Below are 25,074 nucleotides of genomic sequence, written 5' to 3'. Positions count from 1 at the left end.
GTTTTGGCTGGAACCACTAGCTTTGAGATTAACACTTGCAATCCCTATAGAAAGATAGGGAGCTGCGCAGTGCTAGCACAGTGAATGCAGAAATCACCAAAACTGAATTCCAGAACACTTTTAAGCTTTCCCCTTCAGCTGCCTGAAAAGCAGAGCCATATGTAGGAATGACACTCTGCTCAAACACTGGTCTGAAAAATTCCCAGCGCAGAAGGAATTTGGAAATCCTCTCATTTGTTCTTATCCCTCTGCCCTTTGGGAACTGAAAGATCTTCCCCTGTGGAAGAAAAAACCAAAACCCCGAAATGCATGGAATGGAGATGAGGATTGAGAAAGCAGTGTTTTAAAACCCCTTAAGAGGCTTTGGAACCAAAACTCACATGAATAATACTTCAAAAATTCTGCGGAGAAAGCCAGGATGACTTTACAACTGTCAGATCCTCGGCTCTTGTCTTTAATCCTTCTCAGACTACAGCTGCTGACTTACACAGGCTGGGCCACACACAGGAAAGGGAAGCCTTTCCTTCAGCAGCACCCACTTTGCTCAGCACAAGGCTGTAAGTCACACCCAGCAGAAAGTAGGTTGGCAGAAGCTGCAGAAGCAGGGTGCCTTTGAAAGCGCGACAGCTTTTGGCAAACCCAGTTTATACACGGATCCGCCTCGTGCCTGCTTTGCAATGTATCATGTTGTTGAAAGGAAAATGACAGCTGGGGACTAAATATTTCCTTCCTCAATCCAGAAACAGATTTTAAAAATCAGTTACTCTTTTTTTTTTTTTAATATATATCTAAAACAGAAGGAATCCAACCTGAGGATAACGCTCTCCGTCTTTCACCTTGGTGCTCTCCAATAACAGACTCAAAGCTCACAAACTCAACCACTGACAGGCATTTGTAGCAGCTAAAAGAAAAGCATTTCCCCTTCCCCCATGCAAAAGCATCCCTTTTAGCTCACTGGAACACAGAGGATCAAAGGGCTCTTTTTCTAAATGCTTTGAAAGCTATTGTAACATCTTTCATGAGGCTGACAGCATTCTAACTGTCCTGATAGCTACAGAACACTGATGTATTTATAACACTTGGGCTCTGTCAGGGCCCCAGAGCACCAAATCTGAGCAAATACACTCCATAACCTGGAAAATACAGCTATCCATGGCTGAAGAGTAGGACAGGCCAGAGCACTTCTGACACGCTTGCAGGAGAGCAGAATAAACCTGCATTTTGCCAACAGCACCCACACTCAAAATGCAGCATTTTCCCTCTCCACATCTGAAGACCTGGGGTCTAATTTCTCTTAGGAGAGGGGTGTGTGAAAACAGTGTCAGTGGTCACCAGCATCAGGACAAGCCCCCAGCATTTAGCACAGTGCAGTTTGTCTCCAGGCTCATGAGAGGAAACCTGCTCAGAGCCTTCTTTCTATTTGTCTGCTTCTAGCCCAGGGACACAGAAAATTGGCCACGTTCAAGGGCTAGGGAGGAGGGATAGTCTGTTTGGAAAGTCAGGGTCAGGATATGTCAGGAAAGGGCAGCCCAGAAAGGGAATTAAATAGAAGAAAATACTTCTTGAGATAAAACCAATAAGGTTAAAAGTCAGAACCCTCCTCCAAGGATGTTTCTCATCTTAATTTTCAACCCAGGTTGTTTTTGTCCAGGAGGGCTTTCATTGTGTAACACAACCACAGAGAAAAAGCAGCAAGAAAACAGGGTTTGTAAAGGACTAATTACTAGTGAAAATGGCTACCACCAAAATAAGAGAGCGCAAACATCCCTGCCTTAACCTGCCCCCAGAAAATATAAAGGTTTAAAAAAAAGACACCAGAACAAAACCAAAACAAAATAACCCCCCACACACACACAAAAAAAAATAATCTAAGGTTTCTGTTTCACAGAAAAAATGAACAGGTCCCAGTAACTATTGTAGAGCTTAAGTCTTTGCATTCCTTCTTCTTTTAACCAAAATTCATTCTATTTTCTTCTAATAGGTCTCACAAGAATAATTTTGTGGCATACTATTACTTTAGGGTCATTGTCTGCTGCAGGACCAAACTGAGATTCTTTACCTTTTCTCTTAATTTCAATGAAATGAAGAATGCAAGGAGTGGGAACTTAAATATTATAAAATCTAATGGACCATGGACTGGGAAAAACCCAAAAACTCACGTATTGTAAATGCAGGTGAACCTGGTGGGAAGAAGTGATGATGTCTGACTCCAGTTCAGAAGGCTGAATGATTTCTTTATTATAACTATACTGTAATACATTAATATAATATTTAAAGGAGATACTAAAACTACGTACCTACTTTTCTAACTACCTCACAACTTGTGACCCTCTCTCCAGAGTCCAGCCCCAGGTGGGTTGGATTGGCCATCAGGCTCAAACAATCCTCACCAGAATCCAATCAAGCACTCACCCCAGGTAAACAATTCTCCAAACACATTCCACATGGGAAAAACAAGGAGCAGAAATAGAAATTGTTTTCGCTTTCTTCTCTCTGTGCTCCTATATGAAAAAATCCTGAGAGAGAGAAGAATGTGCCTGCCACAGTCATGGTTCTCCTTCTTGAGCAGAAAGAGCAACACAATTGTTTGTCATTAATATTGTAATTATTTATGATTACAAGAAGCATTAACATCCTAGTAAAGGACATGTAGTGCAGGCTATAATCATTACATGACACTAGCTTTCCCTCATGGCTCTACTACTGTATTTAATTGCTGTGGAATTCATAAGATTGCTCTTGTTTTCTGCTTTCAAAATCCCTGGGAAAGGAAGCTGAATTCAACTTGTAACTTAGAATTTAATTCAGCAGCTACTGACACCATGAGGCTCACTGAGGACCACAGGAATGGCAGGCCTGTGGTACTGACTGTGCCCCGTAACCTTGCAGCTGTAATTTCTATTTGAATTAGTATTCTGAAGGACCACACTTCTACACCTGTCTTTCACATTGGCAATGAGAATGCAGTGACAGAATGAAAGACAAAAATAGAGACTAAAGAAGGAACACAAGCCAGAGAAGATCTTGATCCCTGATCCTCACTGTAACAGAATAAAAGAGATTACAGATGTGGGTTTTTTTAGTCACCACCATAATGACATGTAATGCACATTCTCAAAAGATGTACACAGGCTCTCAGCCATGTACACACACCCAATTTATTTCTATGTAAGAAAAGGGCACGGGTTCCAAGATGCCCTTTTAGAAAGAAAAGGCTACTGGTAATTAGCAGGTTAAATGATGATAAAGATCATAGACATGACTGTTTGTTAAACAAACAAAGCAACTAACCACTTATCCTATTGTCAATTTTGAATAAAAATAGTTAACAAAATAAAAGTTCACCAAAAAAACCCCATTACTGCTAGTTCAGTTGTCACCCATGACCACTCCATAATATTTAACACCTGGTGAAGCTTACCCTTGCCATATCAACAAGGAAGTTCTCAAAAAGTTTCCAGATATGGTTACTGGCATAGATTTCTTTCATTTCCACTTCAGTGTCCACATAACAGTGGTTAACAAAATTAACATAAGCAATTTTCACCTGCAGGAACAGCAAAAACACAATCACAAGGAAATGGAACAGTAAAATCAATTAACATAATGTTTTCTATCTGCAAAAATACTGAAAATAAAGATGATCTTTCCAGTACTTACAAACATTCATAACTATAATAATGCACGTTTGGTTCTGAAGATTTAGGGAGAAGCAGGGCAACACATGCTTTAATGTGTTTACTGAAAGACCAGAGGAAGAAAAATGAAAAGGTTTTGCAAACTTCCTTTCTGTAATGACAAAACCCCCACAAGACAAACCAGTAATGATTCTGGTATTTAACTGATATGAAGACCAGCAAGGCCTGGCTCCAAAGCAGAGGCTGTCAAAATGCAGAACACTCCTGCACTTCCCAGTTGACTGTAGTAGGTTGAAGCCTTGTGACAAGCTTGCCAAATATAAAATAAAAAGTCTTTTGCAGAGCTGGGACTAAGTGCCTGTATTTCCACAATCCTAATGCCGCACTTGCATTTGGGATCTAAAGGCCAGAGAAAGGTTGAGACTACAGCAATGGCAGCACAAAGCTTAGGAGAAGGACACGCCAGGACTCCTCTCTGGCATGACAAGTTTGTAAATACACAGCATAAAAATGGATATGCAGTGCCCAAAATGTATAGATTAAATATAAACATATGCAAATGCACTGAAAATTTCTTATCACGGTCAAGGGAGATGAGATAGTTCCATATGTTTTATGCAGTGAAGAGAAAACTCAGATCAGACCTTCAGGTTTCTTTTGTTTGGATTTTTTTTCTAATTACCATCTGTTGAAATTAATGTTAAGGGGAACTTTTGAGCAAAGCAAACATATTTGTTTTTAGCAATAAGATCATTTGATTACAAGGGCAATTTTCATGGCACAGAGGGAGTCTTAACTCCTGCAGGCCCCAGTTCTGTTGCTTTGAGCCCCATTTTTCCACCGAGTAATATCACAGTCCTACTTTAGCATGGCACATGGAGAATTGTGCCTTCATCTGCAGCGAATAAAAACATTTGCAAGACTGCAATTGAGTTTAATAAAATGAGGCTTCACCCAAATGCCCACTGACTTCAGCATGGACAGAATTTTATCCATCATTTCCAAGAAATTCAGGCAGTGGCAAAACATTGGCTTAACCCAACATTCAGCTGGATCTTCACAGTTTCAGCCAGAAGTTACAGGAGCATTAAACTCTGACAGTGACTGGACAAACCCAACACAAAACACAGTATCTGAAAAGCTGACAAACAATGCATTAAGATCAAGGAATTTTCTGTGGAATAAATATTGTCTATCTTTTATCACTTATTCACCTTAAGAAGCACCACCCATTTCCAGCCCATTCCCTGTGCAAATATTCAACTTGTTAGTACATTACAAACAACAAAACATTGTCTGCATTTTTAAAAATGAATCGTACCTCAGGAATGCAGTCATCATGGGTCACTACCCTCACAATATCATCCAGGGGCAGCAGTGAATTGCACTTGATCTCTGTGTACACATTCTTGCCCTCTGTGCAGGCAGCCAGCAGCTCCACCAGGGTGATGTGATAGGCCAAGGGCCCGCTCTCGTCGGCTCGGTCTCGCTCCGAACACATCATCTGGAGCAGCACTGGGAAGGATGCTCTGTCATTGTAGAATATCAGCACATCTTCACCGCCATTTATCAGCTGAGGAAGAGAGCACAACGCTCTGAGCACCCTGCGCTGCAGTCATTTTGGACTCAATGATTTTAAACATCTTTTCCAACCTAAATGATTCTAATTTTCTTAATTTCTTATTTTATCTCTAAGTATGCAAAGATTCTCTAGCTAAAACCCAAACAAAACAAAATTTCCTCTGATGCGGTTTGCCAAATGAACATGTCAGAACAAAATCCAAGGCAAATTTCTGCTCTTATCAACATAAGTGCAAATCTGGAATAACTCACCATGAAATGCACTAATGCAAGGTGAATTTGAGGTTTAATTTCAGTGTAGCTCTGTCTTTACCTAAGACAGCACACCATCCTTATTATTCCTACCAAGTCAATGTTTGTGTGAAGTTAATTAATTATCCTCACCTCCTGCTAGGAGGCCAGGATGCATTATTATCCCTGTTTCATAGATGAGCACTTGAGGTACAGTAAGATGAAATCTTCCATGCTGCCTCACACAAAAAGCCTGTGGCTCACCTGGAATTAAACCCAGCTTTTCCCCACCCTTGCTCAGTATTAGAAACAAAGGGATTCTTCCCACCCTGTGCAAATTTGGCAGATGATGGGTCATTACTTTGTCTGTGTCATGTCAGCACTTTCATTAGCAGAAAACTGGTGTATGTGATACATGTTTGATTCTGCTACAAGTGCTCAGCTCATTTCAAGAGGATCCAGAGCGGCGCTGGATGCCGGCAGCCCCATCTCAGCACATCTCACTGAAGAGCTTTGCTCTAACCCTGTTTGGAATCTTCTCTCCATCACTGTCCTTCGAAGCACAATCCACTCTCAATGTGGGTGAAAGAAGCTCCCACAAACCCCTCCTAGTACAGAACACACCCTGGCAGCTCAAAAATCACACTTATTTTGTGAATTAGGCACTTGACCTATTCCAGTCCATATGTGACATGAAATCCCAGTTTACTCAATTCAAGTGTAGTCATAAAGATTGCTGGAGCTGCTGAGAAATGGGAAAGAAGCAAGAACAGGAATTAAAATTAGTCTCCCAGAATGAAAAGTCAAGAAGCATTTCATTACACTTTCCAGGGTTTCAACACTTCAAATTTTGAATTCACAGCATTTCTGTTTGTGCTTACCCTGTTTCTTGCTTATTTTTACTTTGACATTTGGCTGGAGTGAATTGTGAAATCGGTCTCTCCTGCAATTCCAATTTCTCATTTATCTTTAGGTTTCTACAGTATTCTACTATACCCATGACTTTTCAGACATTTTCAGACAATCCACAATACAGAAAAAAATAATTTAAAGGGATGAGAGCTTAGGACAAAACAACCCAGCAGCATTTTCTGCCATTAAAGTATATTTTCAGCGAGTTTAGAATTCTATGATAATATAATTAATGCTGTCCAGTATTGGAGCAGCTGTTGATACTGTGCAAAATATTACTCCAGAATACTACAGGTAATAGAAAACTCTGCTGCCCATTGATCTGACCCAAAGTAAATTCTGCTTTCCCTTCTGTAATAGTGTTTGCACTGACAGGCAGGGTTCTTCCAGGAACCTCAAAGCCTGCTTGTAATGAGAAAAAGTGCCCTAAGGAACCTTTCAGGTTAGTAAACATCATTGCAGACATGGAGATCGAGGGAATCAGCCAGATTGGGGATGTCCAATGTATTTTACAACAGTGTTCTCTTGCCATGGTGCTCTTTCATCTGCATGCACTTTCTAGAACATATAAATATGAGGATTATCCCTCACTCCCAGTAAACAGGAATAAGCTACAATATACTTCCTGTGGGTGAAAGAAAACACAGGAGGAGCTGAGGCAAGCTGTACAGTCATATTCTATTTTGTCTTGTGGTAAATTGTTTATGTGCCCCATCTGGAGGTACAGGAAAAGCTTATTTCAGGCCACAAAGTATATCTCAGTTGTCCACAGACAAACTGTCCCAATTCGGTGGCAAGCTCCAACCATTTGTTCCCTTTAGAGTGGATTGCCATTCAAGTGCTATTCAAGTTTCACAATTAGCATCCTTTTCTAAGAAATCATAATTACTTACCTGTAATTTCCTACTTTTTGAAAAACAGATCATTATCTTACCCTATTTCATCAAAACAGGGTTGCTCCCTCCCCCTAGAAAATTCCTGCAGGATTTATGATGTGAGTGCCATATCCAAGTTAATTTCTGCTTTTGTCATGGAATCAGCTTGAAAATGTAGTATGACAGTTTATCTTTCTGCTGCTACAGGTCAATAGCAAAATACATTGCAATTGAGAAAAATCTGAAATTTTTGTTTGATGATTAAAAAAACCTCAACAAGAGCCTTCAGTGGAAGCAGAAAAATCTAAAACCACAAAGGCACAAGAACTGTTTGAATTACGTAAATCAAAGGCTTGTAATTGATATTGCATGTTAAAATACTTCCATCAAATTGAAAAGGTTGAGGTGAATTTCATTAAAGGTTATCCATGTAGGCAGAAGCTTTATTTTCTTAATTAGAAGTTTTCCTCTTGTTGCTGTGGAATAAAATTTCAGTGGGATTTAATTTTGTTCATACCACAAAAAACTGATTTCTTTGTAAAGACACCTCTTCAAAAAACCAAACCAAGCCAAAAAAAAAAAAAAAAAAAAAAAAAAAAAGACACTTTGTAAAGCAAATAAAAATGTTCCTTGTACTCTAATCCAACCATGACTTTTCACCATATTCAGTGTTACCCACTTACTAATCTCAAGGAACTGTTAGCATAATTACAGTTAAATGTGCAAGTGTCTGCAAGTTGAAGACTTCATTTATCATGCTCACAATATATCAAATCCTAATTGCAGAGAAAGTCAATTAGGTATTTTCTTAGGAAATTTATTGGCATAAAGATTTTTCCACAAACCACTTGGTTGAATTCACTGGATCCAGCTAGGTAAAGCTAGGGCAGCTCTACTGACCTCACAGAAATGCTCTGATATAAAACAAAACAAAACAACAAAAAAGGCAGAAGCTAGGATTTAGAAATGCTACATGCTAAAAAAAAAGGTTTATAGCACTATTTAGACAAATCCATAAAGGTAAGAGCCTCTTGTATGACAAACCCATTCTACAAGAGTGGATAAAAGTGATCCTAAATTACATTACAGAAAAATGAAGGTTTATGTAACTCTGAGATTTCCATGCTACATCATCTACAAATAGACATCTCTGTATCACCATGCTAACACTCATGTTTTCCTTCTAGTAGTTATACAGATGGCCTTACAAAATTAGATGAAACTCCCAAAAACATCTGCTAAAATATTCATTATTTGTGACGCCGCTTAAAATTCTAAAGCGAGGATGCCATTATATCTCACTGGTATCAAGAGCAGGAAAAACAGCCTCAAAATACTCAAGTGATTAACATGCGAAGTCTTTGCTTACCTCTGTCATTACCATGTCCTGGCACTTTTTCACGTATTTGCCATCTGCTTTCACGATGGTCTGCAGGAATCGCAGGTACTCCACGTGCCGGCCGTGGGTCTCGATGCAGTGCACAAAATGCTGCACCACCCTCTCGCTGATCTCGTTGCACAGGAGGTAATTATTCATGAAGATGTGCCTCATGGTCTCAGCTTCCAGGAGCTGAACAGATCAAAAACAGCCTCATGAGCACAGCAGATCTGCTTTGAGATTGAGAGAGGCATGGGATTCTCGAGTAGAGGAAGGCTCACTGGGAAAGGGAAACTGGAGAAATCCTTTTCAATTATCTCAGGGTCCAGCTTCCAGTTTTGAGGGGATTTCTCCACACTTCCCTATGAGCACAAACAGTCCTAAAGTGGACATAAACCAATCCTGTGCCCATGTGGAAGGTGAACACGCAAACACACACACTACACTGCTAGAGCACTCTGCAGGGGCTTTGAAGTATGAGACACCTGAGACCACCCTGGCCCCACTCACCATCAAACTTTGCAAAGAGGCCACCAGATGAGATGATGAGCTGCTCTGGCTCTCTCTGGGGCTCACAGAGGAGGATTTCCAGCAGGCAAATCCCCGCACAAACAGCCTGATGGTCTCAAAGAGAATGTTGCTTTCTACATTAACTCCAGAGGGAGTCTAGGGCTGTGTATCCATGAGCAGCATGGAACTAAAGGAACAGATCTGGAGCAAGAAGGGATTCTGCTGAGGACACAGCACCCAGACTTTGTGCATTCTTGGGCTATTGCTCTAGGTTGGTCCCTTGGACTAAAGGCTCCTGAGGTGTGCTCCTAAATATACATGTCTGTTTAGTATCATCTAATAGGAATCCATATCAAGTTTGCTTCAAAATGAGCACAAAAGCACAAGAACTGCAATGGATGATCAGAAAATCAGCTTCAAAAGAAATACAAGTGCAAGCTGGCTCCACACTTTGCACCTAAGTGTCAGCATTGGATGTGATGGAATCCAGGCCCTGGCTCAGAGCTGCTCACTAATGTCACAAAAGAGCATAAATAAAGAACAACTGAACAAATGTTCCTAAAATGCACAGGCCAGGGTCTGCAACCCTCATACTCACAATTTCTTCTAATAAAAGCATGTTTTGCTAAGTAGATCCACTGAGCAAGTGTCATTCTATAGAAGGTCAGACTTTAGATTACTTGAATTAAATGGGAGCATCATCAACAAAAAACATATGAGTCTGATTCTGTTGTTACACAAGGTTTATGACAGCAGTCACAGTATCTTCTACCTTGACTTTACTGTCCATCAGTGAATCAGGATGAATAAAATCAGAGTTAAGTTCAAGACAAGGATGTGACACATTTATGTAAACCCCTGTAAACCCCACAGGTTCCTTGGTTTTTGTTTTCCACTTTTAAAATGGTAACATTAAAGCAAATGACATAAAAAGCAGCACTAAGGGAAATGAGAGAGGAGAGGGGAGGCATAATTTAGTGAAATTATTTATTTAGCACTGGGATGTTTCAGCAAACCCGAATTTAATTCCAATTATCATATTCTATTTCAAATGAAATACTTACCCCTGGAGTTAAGAACAAGTTGAGATTTTTGTGGAGGAGAACTTGATTCTGAGGATTTCCTCGACAGAAATTCTGAAGAAAAGTGTGGGCTAGATTCATAACTTCATTCATCTTTTCATCACTCTGCAGGAAGTAAGGACAAACAGAATCAGCTGGGTATACCTAAACATACTTGTTAAAACCACACAACATCAATTCAGCCAGGAATAAACAAAGTCTCCAGAGCCTTTATAGAGCAGGATTTCTCCCTCTGGCAAAAGTAACTGATGTAGTTTTCTTTGGAGTCCATTAGCAGCTGTACCTTACTCTGAATCAAACCATAGGGAACCACAGATAGGAGCATAAAAGTCAAGGTAAGAGTTCCTCTTTTGTGGTTATAATTTCCTAGTTTAAAAAAGTGCTAAGTTGCTTGATTAAAAAAAAAAAAAAAAGGCAAAATAAACCAAAAATGTCACTCTGCATATAGTTTTAAGCTTTGGCAAACATTTGGTTTTTCTATAGCTACATAGAGAAGCAGATGTATGTGTTCATACACATACTCCCACACAAATATATCTCTAGTTTCATTATTTTCATCCCCATTTTATATTCTTCTCATGTAGTATCCTAAGTATGATTGATGAACCACCTGTAAGGACAAGCACTATTTTACTGACGACAGCTGAACCCTGTGTCTGTAATATAACACACAGGAAAACAGCCCAGGAAAGGTTTTACTCTCTCTCAGTGATTCCTAGAAGATCTAGAAAAATGTGCTCTTTCAAAGCCTGTCCAGTTCACTGATTTGTACGCCACCAAATCAGTACCAAATAACTGTATCTTGTGAAAAAAAAAAGGCACATGGAACTAGGTTAGAGATGTCCACCACAAACACAAAGAAGTTGTTTCAGATTTTTCTGTGAAAGCTTTTGGTCCTAAGGTTTGCCTACTTCACGAATGGGTACAGGAACGACAGCACTGTGACATCTAGGTACCCAAGGCAGTAAATACTAAATTTTAAATAAAACTGTACAGGCAGCTGTACTTAAACTGAGCCCAAACTCACTATTCTGAAGGTAGAAAATTACATCATCATTTCTTGTTTCTACCACAGCTGATAATTCAGATTTTAAAAAATATTTCCATTGATTATTGGGCCTGCCAAGGCCTTTTCCTTCCTCGAGTTTGTGTTCTCAACAACTAAAATTAGGAAAATAACCTTTTCATAGGGGATCTGCAGAAGGTCCAAGACCACCAAGTGGGCGCCCATATTTTTCAGTAAACGCTGCTGTTGATTCCGACATTTTTTATTCTGAACACAAAGTTTGCTGAGTCGAATCAAAATCTATAAATTAAAAAACAACAAACCAAATAAATAAATAAGCATGCAACCAAGCAAATAAACCAGTTATGTCACACAAAACCAAAGGCATATTATTTCAAAATAATTACTAAATCTACTAATAAAACAGGTATGTCAAGCAAGTTTCTTGGCAGATATACTAACCTCTTTAACAATATTGTAGTTATTGCTTTTATTGCTGTCTATCTGGGGTTTTTTGGTTCCATCCTGTATTGGGCTCAAAATATTTGACTCCTGTAATAAAGAACATATGACAAGTGGAGATTTATTACAACTTCCTCAACATGAATTAATTGTATTTAATAGCAGCAAGTGACAAAGTATTACAGCAGCTCACAAAGAATTGATGTAACACAGATAATAAAGAAAGACTCGTTTATTTATCCACTGAATGAAAAGATTCAAGTCCTTCCTCTGTTTCAAATTTCCAATGTAATTTGAGGCAATTATTCTATGTCTTCATGCTTCTGATCATTCTGAAAGAGTATGTCCCTAAATCACAGAGTAGGCACACTAAGGAATTTAAACACTGTGAGGAGATGGACCAAAAGTGTATTTCTGTAGTTACCACACATTCCAAAAATCTGTATTTACAGCTGGAAAGATCACAAAACTGTCTAAGTGAACGCTAAAAAGAGAAAGAGAAGGAGCTTAAGAGCTCTGGAGAAAGAGCTTAAGACAATTTCTGCATTTAAGCAGGTTGGAGTTCTCAAGAGCACAGGAACAAGCAGCATGCAGAAATTAGAGCTGTTCCTCCCACAAAGGGGATGCTTCTGCTGTATCTCTGGATGATACAGGGAAAGATTTAAAAACAAATAGGAACCATATGTTAAATTGCACCATCAAGTCATGACGCTGTATGCTCTGGGCCCTGGCTCCTGGAAAGCCCCAGCTGGGTATGATAAATAAGAAAAATCAAGTCAGCAAAGAACTGCCAACACCCACGCACCTTTCCATGCATATCTCTCAAATCAAAACATGGGAGGACATGTACACAAATACTGCCACTAAGTATACTGGTAGTGTTGGGGATTTTTCTGCTGTCAGCTGTGGTAAGCCTTTCTTAACAGGAAACAAAAATAAACTGAAATATTGGACTTCGGATGCTGACGTTATAAAGTATGAAGAAAAACTCTAGCAGATCTTGAGACTGACTCATAATATGACCACAAGGATGTTAAACCAGTGTACCAGCATAAAAAAAAAGAAGAAACAGGTGCATTTCTGAGTTTCCTTGTGTCCTCAAACTTCCTACTGTTTTAGAAAAGAGAAATACACTAAAACAAACATATGCACATCAAGCTGAACGTTTATGTGTCCTGAAACCTCTCTCTGAACTTTCTTAGCTGATGGTGAAGTTCAGGAGTTCTATAAATCCCATCTGGTCCTAATTTCCAGTGAGGTAAGAACAGCTGCACCACTTGGCCATGGAAGCTGTTTATAAGAGTGTCAGCACTGCTGTTCAGTGCTGATCTATGTAACAACAGTGGATTTTATTTGTTTAGGTTTGTTAGTATGCAGGCTGCCATCTCTCTAGTTGTTTGAATCAATATGCTGAGAGATGTTTCAGGCTTTTTGCTATAATTGACCACCCTCTTCCATTCTGGGATTGTGGATTAACCAAGATTAATTTACCTGTTAGTTTTATCAGCATTCTTCCTTCACCAAAGTAGTTTTATAATCCATGTGAACTGTATGTCTTATCTGGAAGTACTGATCAGCATTAAACTGCTGAATCTATCCTTTCTCTTAACAAAATAAACAATTGTTTATTGAGCCCATAAGAGTATGCCAGGGAAGTAGTTACTGAAAGATAATCACACCACTGGGATACCAAAGACACTCAGTTGCAGATCTGGCCTCATTATGCCCCATGACAGACACTCCCTGTCACACTTTTCCACAGGGGACAGGCAGGCATACAGATCTCAGGTAGGAAGGTTCTCAGCTGAGTACCCCACCTTAAGGAAATTATATTTCCTGAAAGAGACTATGCCCTCTACCCATAAAATTTCTGGAATAACACTCTGCACCAGTCTTAGATCCTTTCTTGCTAACTGCCAGTGGAGACCCAGATTCCAGCATTCAGTCTGAGCCAGTGTCCCTCATCCCAGCAGGACAGCAGTGCAAGGCACGTGTCAGTGTCCCCATGGCACAGCTTTGCCCTCCACAAGCTGTATTTCCTTACCAGGGGAATGAGGGACACACGCAGAATTCCCAGTTCACAACCTCAACCTATATGGGATGCTCGTTCAAACATTCCCAGAACCAAAGCAAGGTGCCACAGACCAGAAAAGAAAGGAAGGGAACACCAGGTTCTTACAGGTGCTGAAAGTTTAGATCACTTGAAACCTTGCTGAACTTCCTCAGCAGATGAAAAAGATGAGGAACTCCATAATGCCACTGCAGTCTATTCCAGTTTCACCTTAAAGTCCTTTCACTGAGCCTGTTTCTCTTCCTCAGAGCTGTGTTTCTGTTGCTACACCACCAAAGCATCCTCCAGGGACAAGACAATAAAAATCACACTTTCCATGGTCTGTGGTATCTACACAGACCCGGAATACCCTTCCTAGAGAGAACCAAGTGAACAGGCTTTATCTGATTTCTCCTTCTCAAGCAGGGCTCTTATAGGAGCTCAGTTTCAGCATTTCTTCCTAATCCTATTGGTGTCTCATTTATCTCTGACCTAACTTCTCCAAGTACTCTTTGCAACTCTGATCTCCAGTCCCTAGCCAGACAGTCCTGCATGGATGTAAGATTTACCATTTTTCCTGTGGAGAACTCTGGATACTTTTATAAGAACAAGGCCTTTTCTATACAAATCCTATTTCTGGAGTCATGTGATTTAAAAAAAAAAAAAAAAGAAAAAAAAGGCTCACCTGTTATGACAGTAAGGTGAAAAACAATTACCTAGGACAAGCAAAAGAACTTGATATTTTTAAACTCTTATGCACATCTTTCAACAGGTTTCATGTGACAACAGAAATTTGGGCTTAACATAAGAGTGTTCTGGAATATCATTTAAGTCCTTGTGAGCACTTCAACGTTGATTGGTAAAAAATAAACACAGGCAAATGAGGCATTTTCCCTAAAGACCCAGAGGTTCATCCAGCTCTGAATATCCAGCATCCATCCCAAGGAAGCATGGATCTCATGGGAATTTTGTCTGCTTAAAGCCAGCCACCTGCTTCACATACTGGAGATTATGCCCAACATCACACCTCCTACATCTCATTTAAGACCTCAAAGAGAGTACTGACTATCTAATGTTACTTTTTGCCAGGTAAAATCACCTCTGCACTGTTAAAGAAGAATTTAGCAGTGGGAAAAAAAAGATGGACAAGATCCTGAGCTACCATAACCTGGCCCAGCTCTCAGGGAATTACCAGCAGATGATCTAACCAGCAGATTACATATTACCGCTCTGATACAATAATCTCCCTGATCTGCCAGAGATAATACTGTGCATCTACTGCTAATCCATACAGACCCACAGGTGCCTCATGGGAAAAAACCACTCAAAATATCCAATTGAGAGCTGCCTCTGTTTCAAACACATTGTTTTGCCCCCTTTTCCTGGAGTTTCCTTGCTATCAAGGCTACCCATAGGAATAAATGACACTTTAAAAATGTAATGTAGCTAAAAAACTTTGTAATCTTGATACAATTATATTTTCTGTTTCCCCATTACCTCTTTGATTTATTAAATACCTAAAGAAACATTTTCTTTTCTACTAGAGCTGTGTTTGAGGAAAGAAAGAAGGAAATACCACATCCTTTCAGATTCCTCCCTAATTCTCACACCATTAAAGATGCAGTATCAAAACATCAGCTAAGATAGAGCAGGGAAAGAGTAGGACCTACACTGTTGCAAGAATTTGGGATTCTTCCTTCAAGTGTTGAATCTGCCCCTGCATGAAGCCACCAAAAATCTGCTTCCCCATCTAAAAGGCCACGTCTATGTCACAGATATTTGCAAGCATCCTCCCTCTTCTCCATGGCTTTCTCCAGCTTCTTTCCTAATGTGTGGCCTCTACAATGCTGTATAACCTCCACTTGGCTTTCTACTTCCCTGAGACCTTTTTTACCCATCTTTCTTGGCACCAGGAAAGAGAACAAGGAAAATGCCATGTCAGAAATCACAGTTGTTCACCTCTCCCCACCTCCTCTGATGAAAATGGAAAAGTGGGAATAAATATTGGTGGAAAAGCCTGCTTTATCTAATCTTATGGCACGAACCTCAATCACAGGAACACTTTGTGTTTTCTTAAAAGCTCATGCTGGAGTTAAATTATTAAATGGTGACCTCAGTTTGCACTAAAAAGCAAAATTTTAAAAATCCAAACAATGAAATCTAAAAAAAAAAAAAAGATTTGTTTTTTTTTAATAGAGGTCTTCTCAGTCCTAAATTCAAGTTCTACATCAAGTCAGAGTATATCCTGAGAAAGTGGTATGACAAGGGCCAAAGAAATGAAAACATTTGTTCACCTACAAAATCTCAATATTCTTAGGTCAGTCTTATGTGCTGAAGGGTGGAATTATTTGTAATGTTTGAAAACATGAGTTTGATTGTGCTCCTCTCCCTTACTTGCAGGACACTGTCTACTCCTCTTTTCTTCCAGCAAGTCAACCCAACTGCCAGCACACAATTCCCAGATTATTTCCAGAGTGCTGCTGCACACTGTGGGTTGCACCTAGAAAGGAAGGCAGCCCTGTGACCTAAGAATGCAGTTCCTGAAAGCATCAGGAGAGAATATTTAATACATTGATAACAGAGGTGTTATTTCCCTTTCCGTCAGTTCCTAAAGCTCAGGCAGAATACCTCACATTCCACTTTGCCACTTTGCTTAACCAGAGCAAGATTTTGCAGTTGTTCATGAAACTACCTATCAATATTGAAACAATTCTGACAGCAAAGGCTTTAAACCCACCTCCATTGGCTCTTCTCCCCCTTTGGTTTGATTGTCTCCCACCTCTCCACTCTCATAATTGCTGCTCTTCTCAACCCACAATTCAGATTTTTCTACAGTCAGACGTAACTGGTCAAGATCAGCCTTGATTTGCTTGTAGTTATCCACGTCTTGATTGGACACCAGCAACTGAACCTGGAAATGGAGAAATTGTGAAGCTGTTACAGCAGTAGCACCAGCACTTATGGCTGGGTAATTCGCTTGACAGTTCCCATTCTAAGCCTCTTTCCAGGTGCCTTGAGCAACCTTTCCTGTGCAATTGAAACATGGCACATGCAGGCTTTTAGCCCCCATTTATCAAAAACCTTTAGCAGAGGCAGAAGCTGTAGTAGCCCAAAACAGGATCTTTAAAACATTCACAATATCCTCTCACCTTCTTGAATACACTGCAAAACATTTTTAGCACAGGCAGATTTACAGGCTCTTGAGTTCTGTGCAGTGAGCTCTGATGCACTGATCATGATCTTCATGGCATTATAAAATATGGTTACACACTATTAAAGCAATAGTTAGAAATAGCTACTGCTTCAGAACTGTACTTGAGAAGAAAAAGGAAAAAAAAAAGGATGCTATGACAAGGAATCAGGGCATCCAAAGAAAAGTCAGAATGGCCAGCAATTTTAATGATCTCCTACAGCACCATAATCAAATACTGAAAAATAACAGACTTTCACACTGTTAGGCCAGCTTAGAAAAACTTCTCTGAATATAGCTGACAAACTGACTCTCAAGTTCATGGAATTTCTCACCATCTGAGTGGTTGCCACTTATTAAGATTAATCTAATTTTTTCCTTTTCTTGTACTGCTCAAATTATCTGGGTTTTTCACTGTTATGTGTAGTTCTTGATTTAGCATGATCTAAACATTTTCTTTCTTTGTAACGCTCTCTGTTCTTCCAAGATTATTAATGAAGATAATATGCCAAAAAAACTATCAGCAATCTTTACAGTAAATTAATAAACACACTTAAGAAATCATACTCATGTAAAAGATTAGGGTCACTGATAATATTGATGTTGTTTTTAAAACCACATTACATCCAGGCAAATATTCACTATGTTGTAATATAAAGTTTTTGTCATAATAATCTCTCTTGGCTTGGCAAAACCTTGTTATTTTACAGAATTTATGAATGCTGCTCAACTGCAGGCATTCTTATTCCACATGCTCTACAGTCTTTTTTGTTTATTTCTCCATTAGCCTTTTCCATCCTTCACAAAAACACGTTAAGCAACTCAGTCCTTGCTTGCGTGGAAATAATAGCTATTTATGCAACTCACCAACATAGCCTAGCTTTAAATACCTGGTGGGAGGCCATTATGCTGCACAACAAAAACATTAAACAAAAGCTTTTCAGGTCTTTATCATTCATCTGTTTGCACAGGAGAGAAACCTCCCCACCTTACATAACGATGAGACAACAGCTACACAGCTCCTGAAATAAGCATCAGATGTTCTTATCAACATATGTTATAAAGGGTTACGTAACAGAGGCATCTCTGTCGTGCAGTCCCATGACATCAGATCTCCCCATCCTAATCCATGGACACATGGAGCCTGCACATGCACCACTACAGAGGGACAGAATACAAGCTGAAAACAGGCTTGGCTCTATCCCTGCCTTCCTGCTATTTGGGCATAGCTGCATCAGGCAGGGGAGCCCTGTTAATTAGAATTAGAAGCACCAGGTGAATAACAAAATAACAATATAACAATACCTAGCCCGAACAGCCCTGAAGGCAAGGAGGTCTCACTGCTTACACGGGGACACTGCTTGCCAAACATGAGACACTGGCTATGTCCCTGAGGAATCCCTGTGAGAGATTCACCATGGACCTACATTTTCCCTAATGGATGCAGTGCCAGAAATAACATTTCTGGGGGGCACAGAACTATAACATATACCAGCACATATGGCCCAAGAAGTCTGCTGCTACTTGACCGCTGAGGAAATAACACTGTTATGCAACAAACAGCAATTTAAGTAGCAGAGCAGCCTCTGGGAAGGCTCCCTGCATTCAGTTTCCTGGGATAACACTCAGCCCATCCACACCTGTTTGAAGGCTTGCAGAACTTCTGCTCTCTGGCTGAAGTGCTTGAACAGCAGGTGCAGAGCCCCTGAGAGCAAGGGGGGATAGTCGTGCATAATGAGATGAATGAGGACCCGTAAAAAAGTTCTGCCCCCTTCATCATCAAGTTGAACTGCATTCTTCTCCTTTCTGCAACAGAAATGGGGAAAAAATTACCAAATAAAGTAAAGTAATTAAGAAAAAATAAAAGCTCTTGAGATAAATATGCCTCTATACATTCTTCACTCGACAGAGCTCTTAAAATCAAATATGCTGCAGGAAGGAAATTATAAATATGACTTTAACATATTTTATAAAGACTTCTATCCTACAGCTACTGCAGCAATCTTGTAGCAGAATGGACACTATGGAGCAGAAGTAAGTGTCAATTAAATGTGTCAAATATTGTGATCAAAATCTATATTGTAAAAGCATTCATTTATGTCATGGATAAGTTGAGCCAGGTTTATCCCCAATCCAAATTAAACGAAGTAAACTGCATTTCATCAGAGATTAATTTGACCCTTTCCTTTTCCCTCCTTCCCTTTTCAGCTGCTATTAAAATTTCATTTAACAAAAAATAAGCTCAAAAATAGCAAGAATTGCCAAAAGCATCATATTTCTGGAATCATATTCATAATGTGGAACAGCAGAAAGCAGATTTACACTTAATACACCAAAGCAGAAATAATGTTTCCAAGAAACCATTCGGTCTCTTTGTTCATTTTAAAGATGCAGATGCCAAGGACTGTGTGTTGTTTTACTTTATGGGAGCTCAGGAGCAGCCTGGAGGCTTTGGTTGTGCTGGTAAAGACTGAGAATGCATGAGGGACTGAGAGAGGAAAGATCACAGTGCCCACATCACAGATCCTTCTCCTTAGCTCCAAGAAAAACTTTAAAGTCTACGGCCTTGTCTAAATGGAATTAACTTTTACTGGTATAATTATAATTATACCCATAAAATTAAACCAATATAGTGATAATGGTAATAACTCTCCAGTGTGAGTGTTTTCCATGGATTACTTTTTTCTGTTCACAGAGTAGCTGAAATGCCTTTCAAAACTCTGCAAGCATAAATTGTGATCTACAGGCCTCTGGTGGACCAGGAGATCATGGCAAGTGGTCCACTCCTGAACTGAGGAGTCACAGGAGAGCTTACTGTTGGTATGATTTTCCCAAGGAGCTTGAAAACCAAGTGCAATGGCAACAAGTTGTGCAATATATGAGAAATCCTGAATGCAGGACATCTGGGGCTGTAGCCATAAGACACACCAGAAACAGAGTGGCTTTTCAGCACCCACGTGAGGCATTATAAGATAAATAGAAAATTAGTGTGGTTCAGCCCAATACACCTGCACACCATTCCCCAGCTGCCTTTAGGAACACAACAAAAACTTTCTACCAACTCTCTTACACCTAAGAGGGTGCTCATAGCCAATCCCACAGCCATCCTGGCCAGCTGAGCTGTTTGCTTGATTGAAATCCAGGTCTTTCATGGCACGTTTCTGTTCAAATATGGCTTATGCAATTAACAAGCAAGCAAAGGAAGAGAAAGGGCTATAAAAATAAGCACAGAATAAACAGAGATTGGCCATGAGAAATGTTGTCATGAACAAAAAGATATATGAATATACATAGAGGTAAAACTTCAGAGAATATACCTGCCAGCAAACATGGTTTCAGCCTGAGCTGCAATTTCATCTATGTCAGGAACAATTGCTGGGAAAAAAAATCAGAAAAAAAAAAATGAAAACAAAAAAAAAGAAAGAAAAGCCAATGATCATAATTTAATCTCTACAGCAAAATAGACTTCTGCTCCTCTTTAAAGCAGATGGTATCAAGTAAAGGTCTAACTAGTCATTCCCCAACTATGCAAAATTTACTTTCTGCAAGAGTAGCAGAGAGCAAACAGATACGGGGCAGAGTTAAACTGTGTATTACTATTCCTGAGGAAAATAATTGTAGTGATGAACCAAAGCCACATTGTGCTAGGAGCTGTACTAGCCACCAGCAGTGACCCACAAATTACATAGACTGTGAAACTTTTACATTTTTTCTTACGTTTTCTTCTTTTTCTTGAGTCAACCCCAGCAAAGCATATACATGAACTGCAGAATATTTACCATAAACCCAGTTATTCGCCACACTGTCATTTTGCTTTAGAATGGCTTTAATGTAATTTAAGACTCCAGTACCCCTGTATTATACATATGCCCACCTCCACCTAGAGCAATTCTCCCCTACTTGCAAGATGTTCACACAGACCTTTTGAGCACTTCTGTGTGCATGGGAAGGCTCCCTGGAAAGCCAAATCATTCCTGTACCATGTTCACCTCACTTAAACCTGTTCCCATCCATCCCAAACCATTCTCCATTTGCCACTGTGCAGCATTTTGGGAAAAGCATAGGTAAAACAAAATATCATAGTGGAGAAAAAGGACTCACTTTTTTATTACAGGAGGAGGACAAGCAAACAAAAAAAAACTGTGGAATTGCTTAAAATTTTTATTTTTTCACAAGCTTTTCAGCTTGTAGCAGCTTGTATCTTTCTGCTGCAGTTGAGCTCAGTGTTTGCAGCTGCCCACCCAGAACTACTTTGCACTGAAAGAAAATAGCAAGGTTTACCTGAGGCAGTCCCTGGTGTTTCAGATGGGGATGATGTAGAGCAGTCAACGTTTTCAGTGTTTTCCCCAAACTCTCTCTTATAGATAGACAGCATGTAGGATATTCTGTAGTCCAGTCTAACACTGAGAATAAACTACAAGAATAAAAAAGTGAAGAAAATTAATTTTACTATGAAAAAACAATCTAATACATTGACCAGTTTTCTGTGAGTGGTTTCTTTACCCTGCCCATCCTGAGACATGTTGAACCCTGCCCTATGGATTGCTTGAGTACCACTGGGTGTGTGCAGGGGTTCCAACACACTGCCTGTGAGCCAGACCAGAACCTTCAAACCCACGCTGACATAAATTATTTCATATTTCAGCTGGACTTCCAATGCCCCGCAGAGTGGAAGAGAGAGCAAGCACAACAGCCTCAAGGCTCACCCTCTCAAATACCTGAAAAATGACTTTTTGTTCCTCAGCTGTGAAAGTGGAAACTCATACAGGAAAACTCCTAATTCAGACCTTGAAGTGCTGATTTTATATTGGAATAGTGAGTAAAAAAATAACTAGGCTGGAAGCATTAGTATCAAATTAAGGGCTACAGTTATACACATAGATGCTTCTTACCCACAGGAAATGCAAGCACGTAATCAAACACCTTTAAGATTATTTACCATATTTTACAATCAGTGGGGAAAAAAGACATATGCTGAGTTTCCAAGGCTGAGGTGACAGGTGATTTGAAAGGTGACTTAGCAAATGGTGGCAACCTGTTTCTTCAATCTGCAGCTAAAGCCCAACATGCTTCCCAGCCCCACTGTAATAGGATTTGTCTATTTTGGTTCCATTATTAAGTTGCCCCAGAATTGTACAAGATTTTTAAAAATAAAAATTTCTCAAGCCCATGCATAGTCAACTAAGTCTATCAAACCATCTGTTTAATTCTGGCTGAGGGCAGAATAGAAATCATAAATTAAACAGCCTTTACATAAAGGAATAGGAAGATATGTTGAGAAATAAATTACTATAAACTGAAATATTTCTGAGAACAGAATAGCTTTAATCACCATTGTACTTGCTATGCATGTTAGTACAATAAATCCAAAATATTCTTACTCGCCATTGAGGCTAATAGCATAGTAATGAAAGGTAACATGATTTAAATTAATCCTTCTTCATTGCATTTTAAATTAAACTGAATTATTCTGTATTTCTTGTGGGCTAGGATCATATATATGCACACTTACTGGGATTCACCCAGAATCTGACAACTCACTTGTCTGAAGTATTTTGACCATGTGATTAATCCTTAACTATCAAACCACAGATTAAGTAAGAAATTAGGATTAAGTGCTCTTCAATCCTGAGTGCTCTTGCAATGAATGTGTTGTGAAAAAAGAAAGGATGAGACAACATGTGATTCCCTCAGGGAATGCACAGGGCAAGGTCCTGGAATCCTCCTAGGCATTGACCAGTAAAGCAGGACAGTATGAAAGGGAAATTCAGTCATACAGACAAGGAAAATAAAAAGCATTAAACAAGGAAAATGAAAAATACACATAAATGGTCTTATTGAGGTCATATATTTCACTGAAAGTTTTAAAGAAGGCCGAGAACCAAAGAACACAGTATTTAGTATATTCTAACAACTATAGCCTTTCAGATGACAAGTAATTAGAGTCATCTAAATAATTTACGAGCAGTCAGAACAAATGGAATCCTTCAAAAGTGACATTGGTACCAACAAATCCAGAGAATTTTTAGAAAACACTGAAACAGTCCTTCAGGGCCTAAGCACTGCAGAAATCAAGATTCGATACACAGAGCAAGCGTGTGCCACTTCATTTATTAACAGCACAAAGTGAAAACTGCATCTCAGGAGGCAGGCTGGTGTCACACAGCTTGTCACGTCAGCTGGGGGAAAATCACAGCAGCCCACAGACTGTTCTCAGCCCAAGAGTGGAAATCTGAAATGCATTAAATGCACTGCAAAAGTGAGCAACCTCACACAACTTCAGTGAGGCCAGAGCCAATTCTGCCCTTCATCCAGAGGGCAAATCCTTAAATCAAGCAACCACCCAGTGTTAAATGAGTGCGAAGGAAACTGGAAACAGACATGCTGTCTTCAGGAAACATTAGTGATGCAGATTAAAGGACAAGTTATCATTGCACAGTTACAGTGAGGAAGTTTCTGCAGCATCCTGTTCCTTCAAAAGTGAAGTTGGTACAGCAGGGTGAGGACCACAACTTTTGTTGTACAATTGTGTACAGTTGTTCACACAGAGGACTATCCTTCCTCATATCAAAGAGTTATTTCTACAGTGAATAGCAAGAATGTGGGTACAGAACTGGCCACTGTGTGAGTAAAGAGCCATGAAATGACTGCTGTGTAATATACCACTCCTCATTATTACCTGCAAAATCTCAATGATTTTCAATTTGGTGTCCATTACAATCACGTCTTCACTGTCTGCAGTGCTGGCTTGCTTGCTTGGGTGAATGCTTGGCTGTATGTCAGGGGTACTGATGGGAAATACAGACCCTCTGCTCAGCACCATTTGTGTCATCATCTCTCCTACCCCATGGATGGTCCTCATGACGTTGTTCCCTGTGCATTAACAAAACACAGACATATTTCCTAGGACTAAAGCACATTTACAACACTATATATCACACATACACCCATGTTGTCAAACCCCTTTCCAGTCTCAAAAGGCATATTGAAAAATAAGCCCTCAGTTTCTGAGTTCATTCAAATTACCCAATTAGGCAAAAATTTTCTATGCTGATTTTCCAAGATATAATTTCTTACACATCAACAGATGGTAAATATGCCAAAATATTTCCAGAGTTCTGTTAACATGCTCAACAAATTATAAAAAGTAGAATTAAGAAATCTCACCCATTCCTTTGCCTGAAGGTGTATTATCCACATCCAAGATAATTTCTTAAAGAGGTTTGTTTAACTTGTTTTTAAGAATATTTGCAAACTGAGTGTTGCACATCCACTATTATAGAACATCCCTAGGCAAGCCATTCCAGTACCTGACTATGCTTATGGTTAGAAAACTTTTAATGGTATTTTATTAATACCAGCTATTGCTGCAATTGGAGACATATGGGAAGAGTTTTATATGAAAGAGAGAAAAGAGATGAGGTTGTGCCAGTCTGATCAACCTCTGTGTGGTTCAAATGACAGGCCACAACCCAAACCCAACCAACACAACAAGCCAACCATCCCCCTTCAAAAAAATAGTCCCATGAGAGTGTCAGGCTTGAAGGCTGTCCTGAAGGTCAAACTGGTGCCTTTTGTAAGTTATTCATGAGGGAAAAAATTATTTTACACTTATGTGGTAAAACCTTTATCCAGTTGCAATGGTATACTGCAAAATTTACCAAGAAATACCCTCTGTTCCCACAGATGATACTGGTCTTTATAGTGAATTTTGGTGGGAAAAGCATCTCAGTGAATCAGTGGCTCCCTTGCAAAGGTGGGACAAGAAAGCAAGAGAATATGGTGTTAGCTACCTACATGAATCAGTTTCCTTTCTTGCAAAGCAGATTGGAAGCAATGGAGGAAAGGAAAGGAATGACAGCATCTCTTCACAGGAAGAGTGCCAGGACCTAGGCTACACTAAAGGCAAAGAAAAGACTGAAGGAAATGTAGCTTTGCTGAGAGAAGCCTGAATAGTTCTTGTCTGTCCTTTAGTACACTTTAATCACCATGCCACAGCCAAGCTTTGCTCAAACTGAAGAAACCCTCTGCCCAGATAATTTATTGTAAAAGCCAAGGCTGGATTTTATTTTGTTGGCAAAATCCTCCTCTTATTCCCTTCTTTCTTCAGTCCATATAGCTCAACTACTATGTGTACAGAAAGAGAATGCCTTTAGCCC

At 39.6% G+C, this 25,074-nt stretch overlaps 1 protein-coding gene across 11 annotated transcripts in view; it reads right to left on the bottom strand.

Moving 5' to 3' along the window:
- Positions 1-25,074, bottom strand: part of ITPR2 (inositol 1,4,5-trisphosphate receptor type 2) — a 242,560-nt gene that overhangs the window by 128,187 nt on the left and 89,299 nt on the right. For all 11 annotated transcript variants that reach the window (XM_021538669.4, XM_085570357.1, XM_085570356.1 and 8 more), the window contains 11 exons: positions 23,595-23,788; positions 21,197-21,329; positions 20,233-20,290; positions 18,556-18,721; positions 16,463-16,636; positions 11,676-11,765; positions 11,388-11,513; positions 10,190-10,312; positions 8,607-8,807; positions 4,960-5,211; positions 3,422-3,547 (listed from right to left, as the gene is read on the bottom strand). In XM_021538669.4, the coding sequence (XP_021394344.2) occupies positions 3,422-3,547; positions 4,960-5,211; positions 8,607-8,807; positions 10,190-10,312; positions 11,388-11,513; positions 11,676-11,765; positions 16,463-16,636; positions 18,556-18,721; positions 20,233-20,290; positions 21,197-21,329; positions 23,595-23,788 (1,643 nt within the window). The remainder of the gene's footprint in view (positions 1-3,421; positions 3,548-4,959; positions 5,212-8,606; positions 8,808-10,189; positions 10,313-11,387; positions 11,514-11,675; positions 11,766-16,462; positions 16,637-18,555; positions 18,722-20,232; positions 20,291-21,196; positions 21,330-23,594; positions 23,789-25,074) is intronic.

The sequence above is a fragment of the Lonchura striata genome, chromosome 1A (genome assembly GCF_050655825.1).
Source record: "Lonchura striata isolate lonStrDom1 chromosome 1A, ASM5065582v1, whole genome shotgun sequence".
In the NCBI taxonomy this organism is placed as follows: Eukaryota; Metazoa; Chordata; class Aves; order Passeriformes; family Estrildidae; genus Lonchura; species Lonchura striata.
The sequence above is the reverse complement of the archived record's forward strand: the minus strand, read 5'-3'. Positions and strand labels throughout refer to the sequence as shown.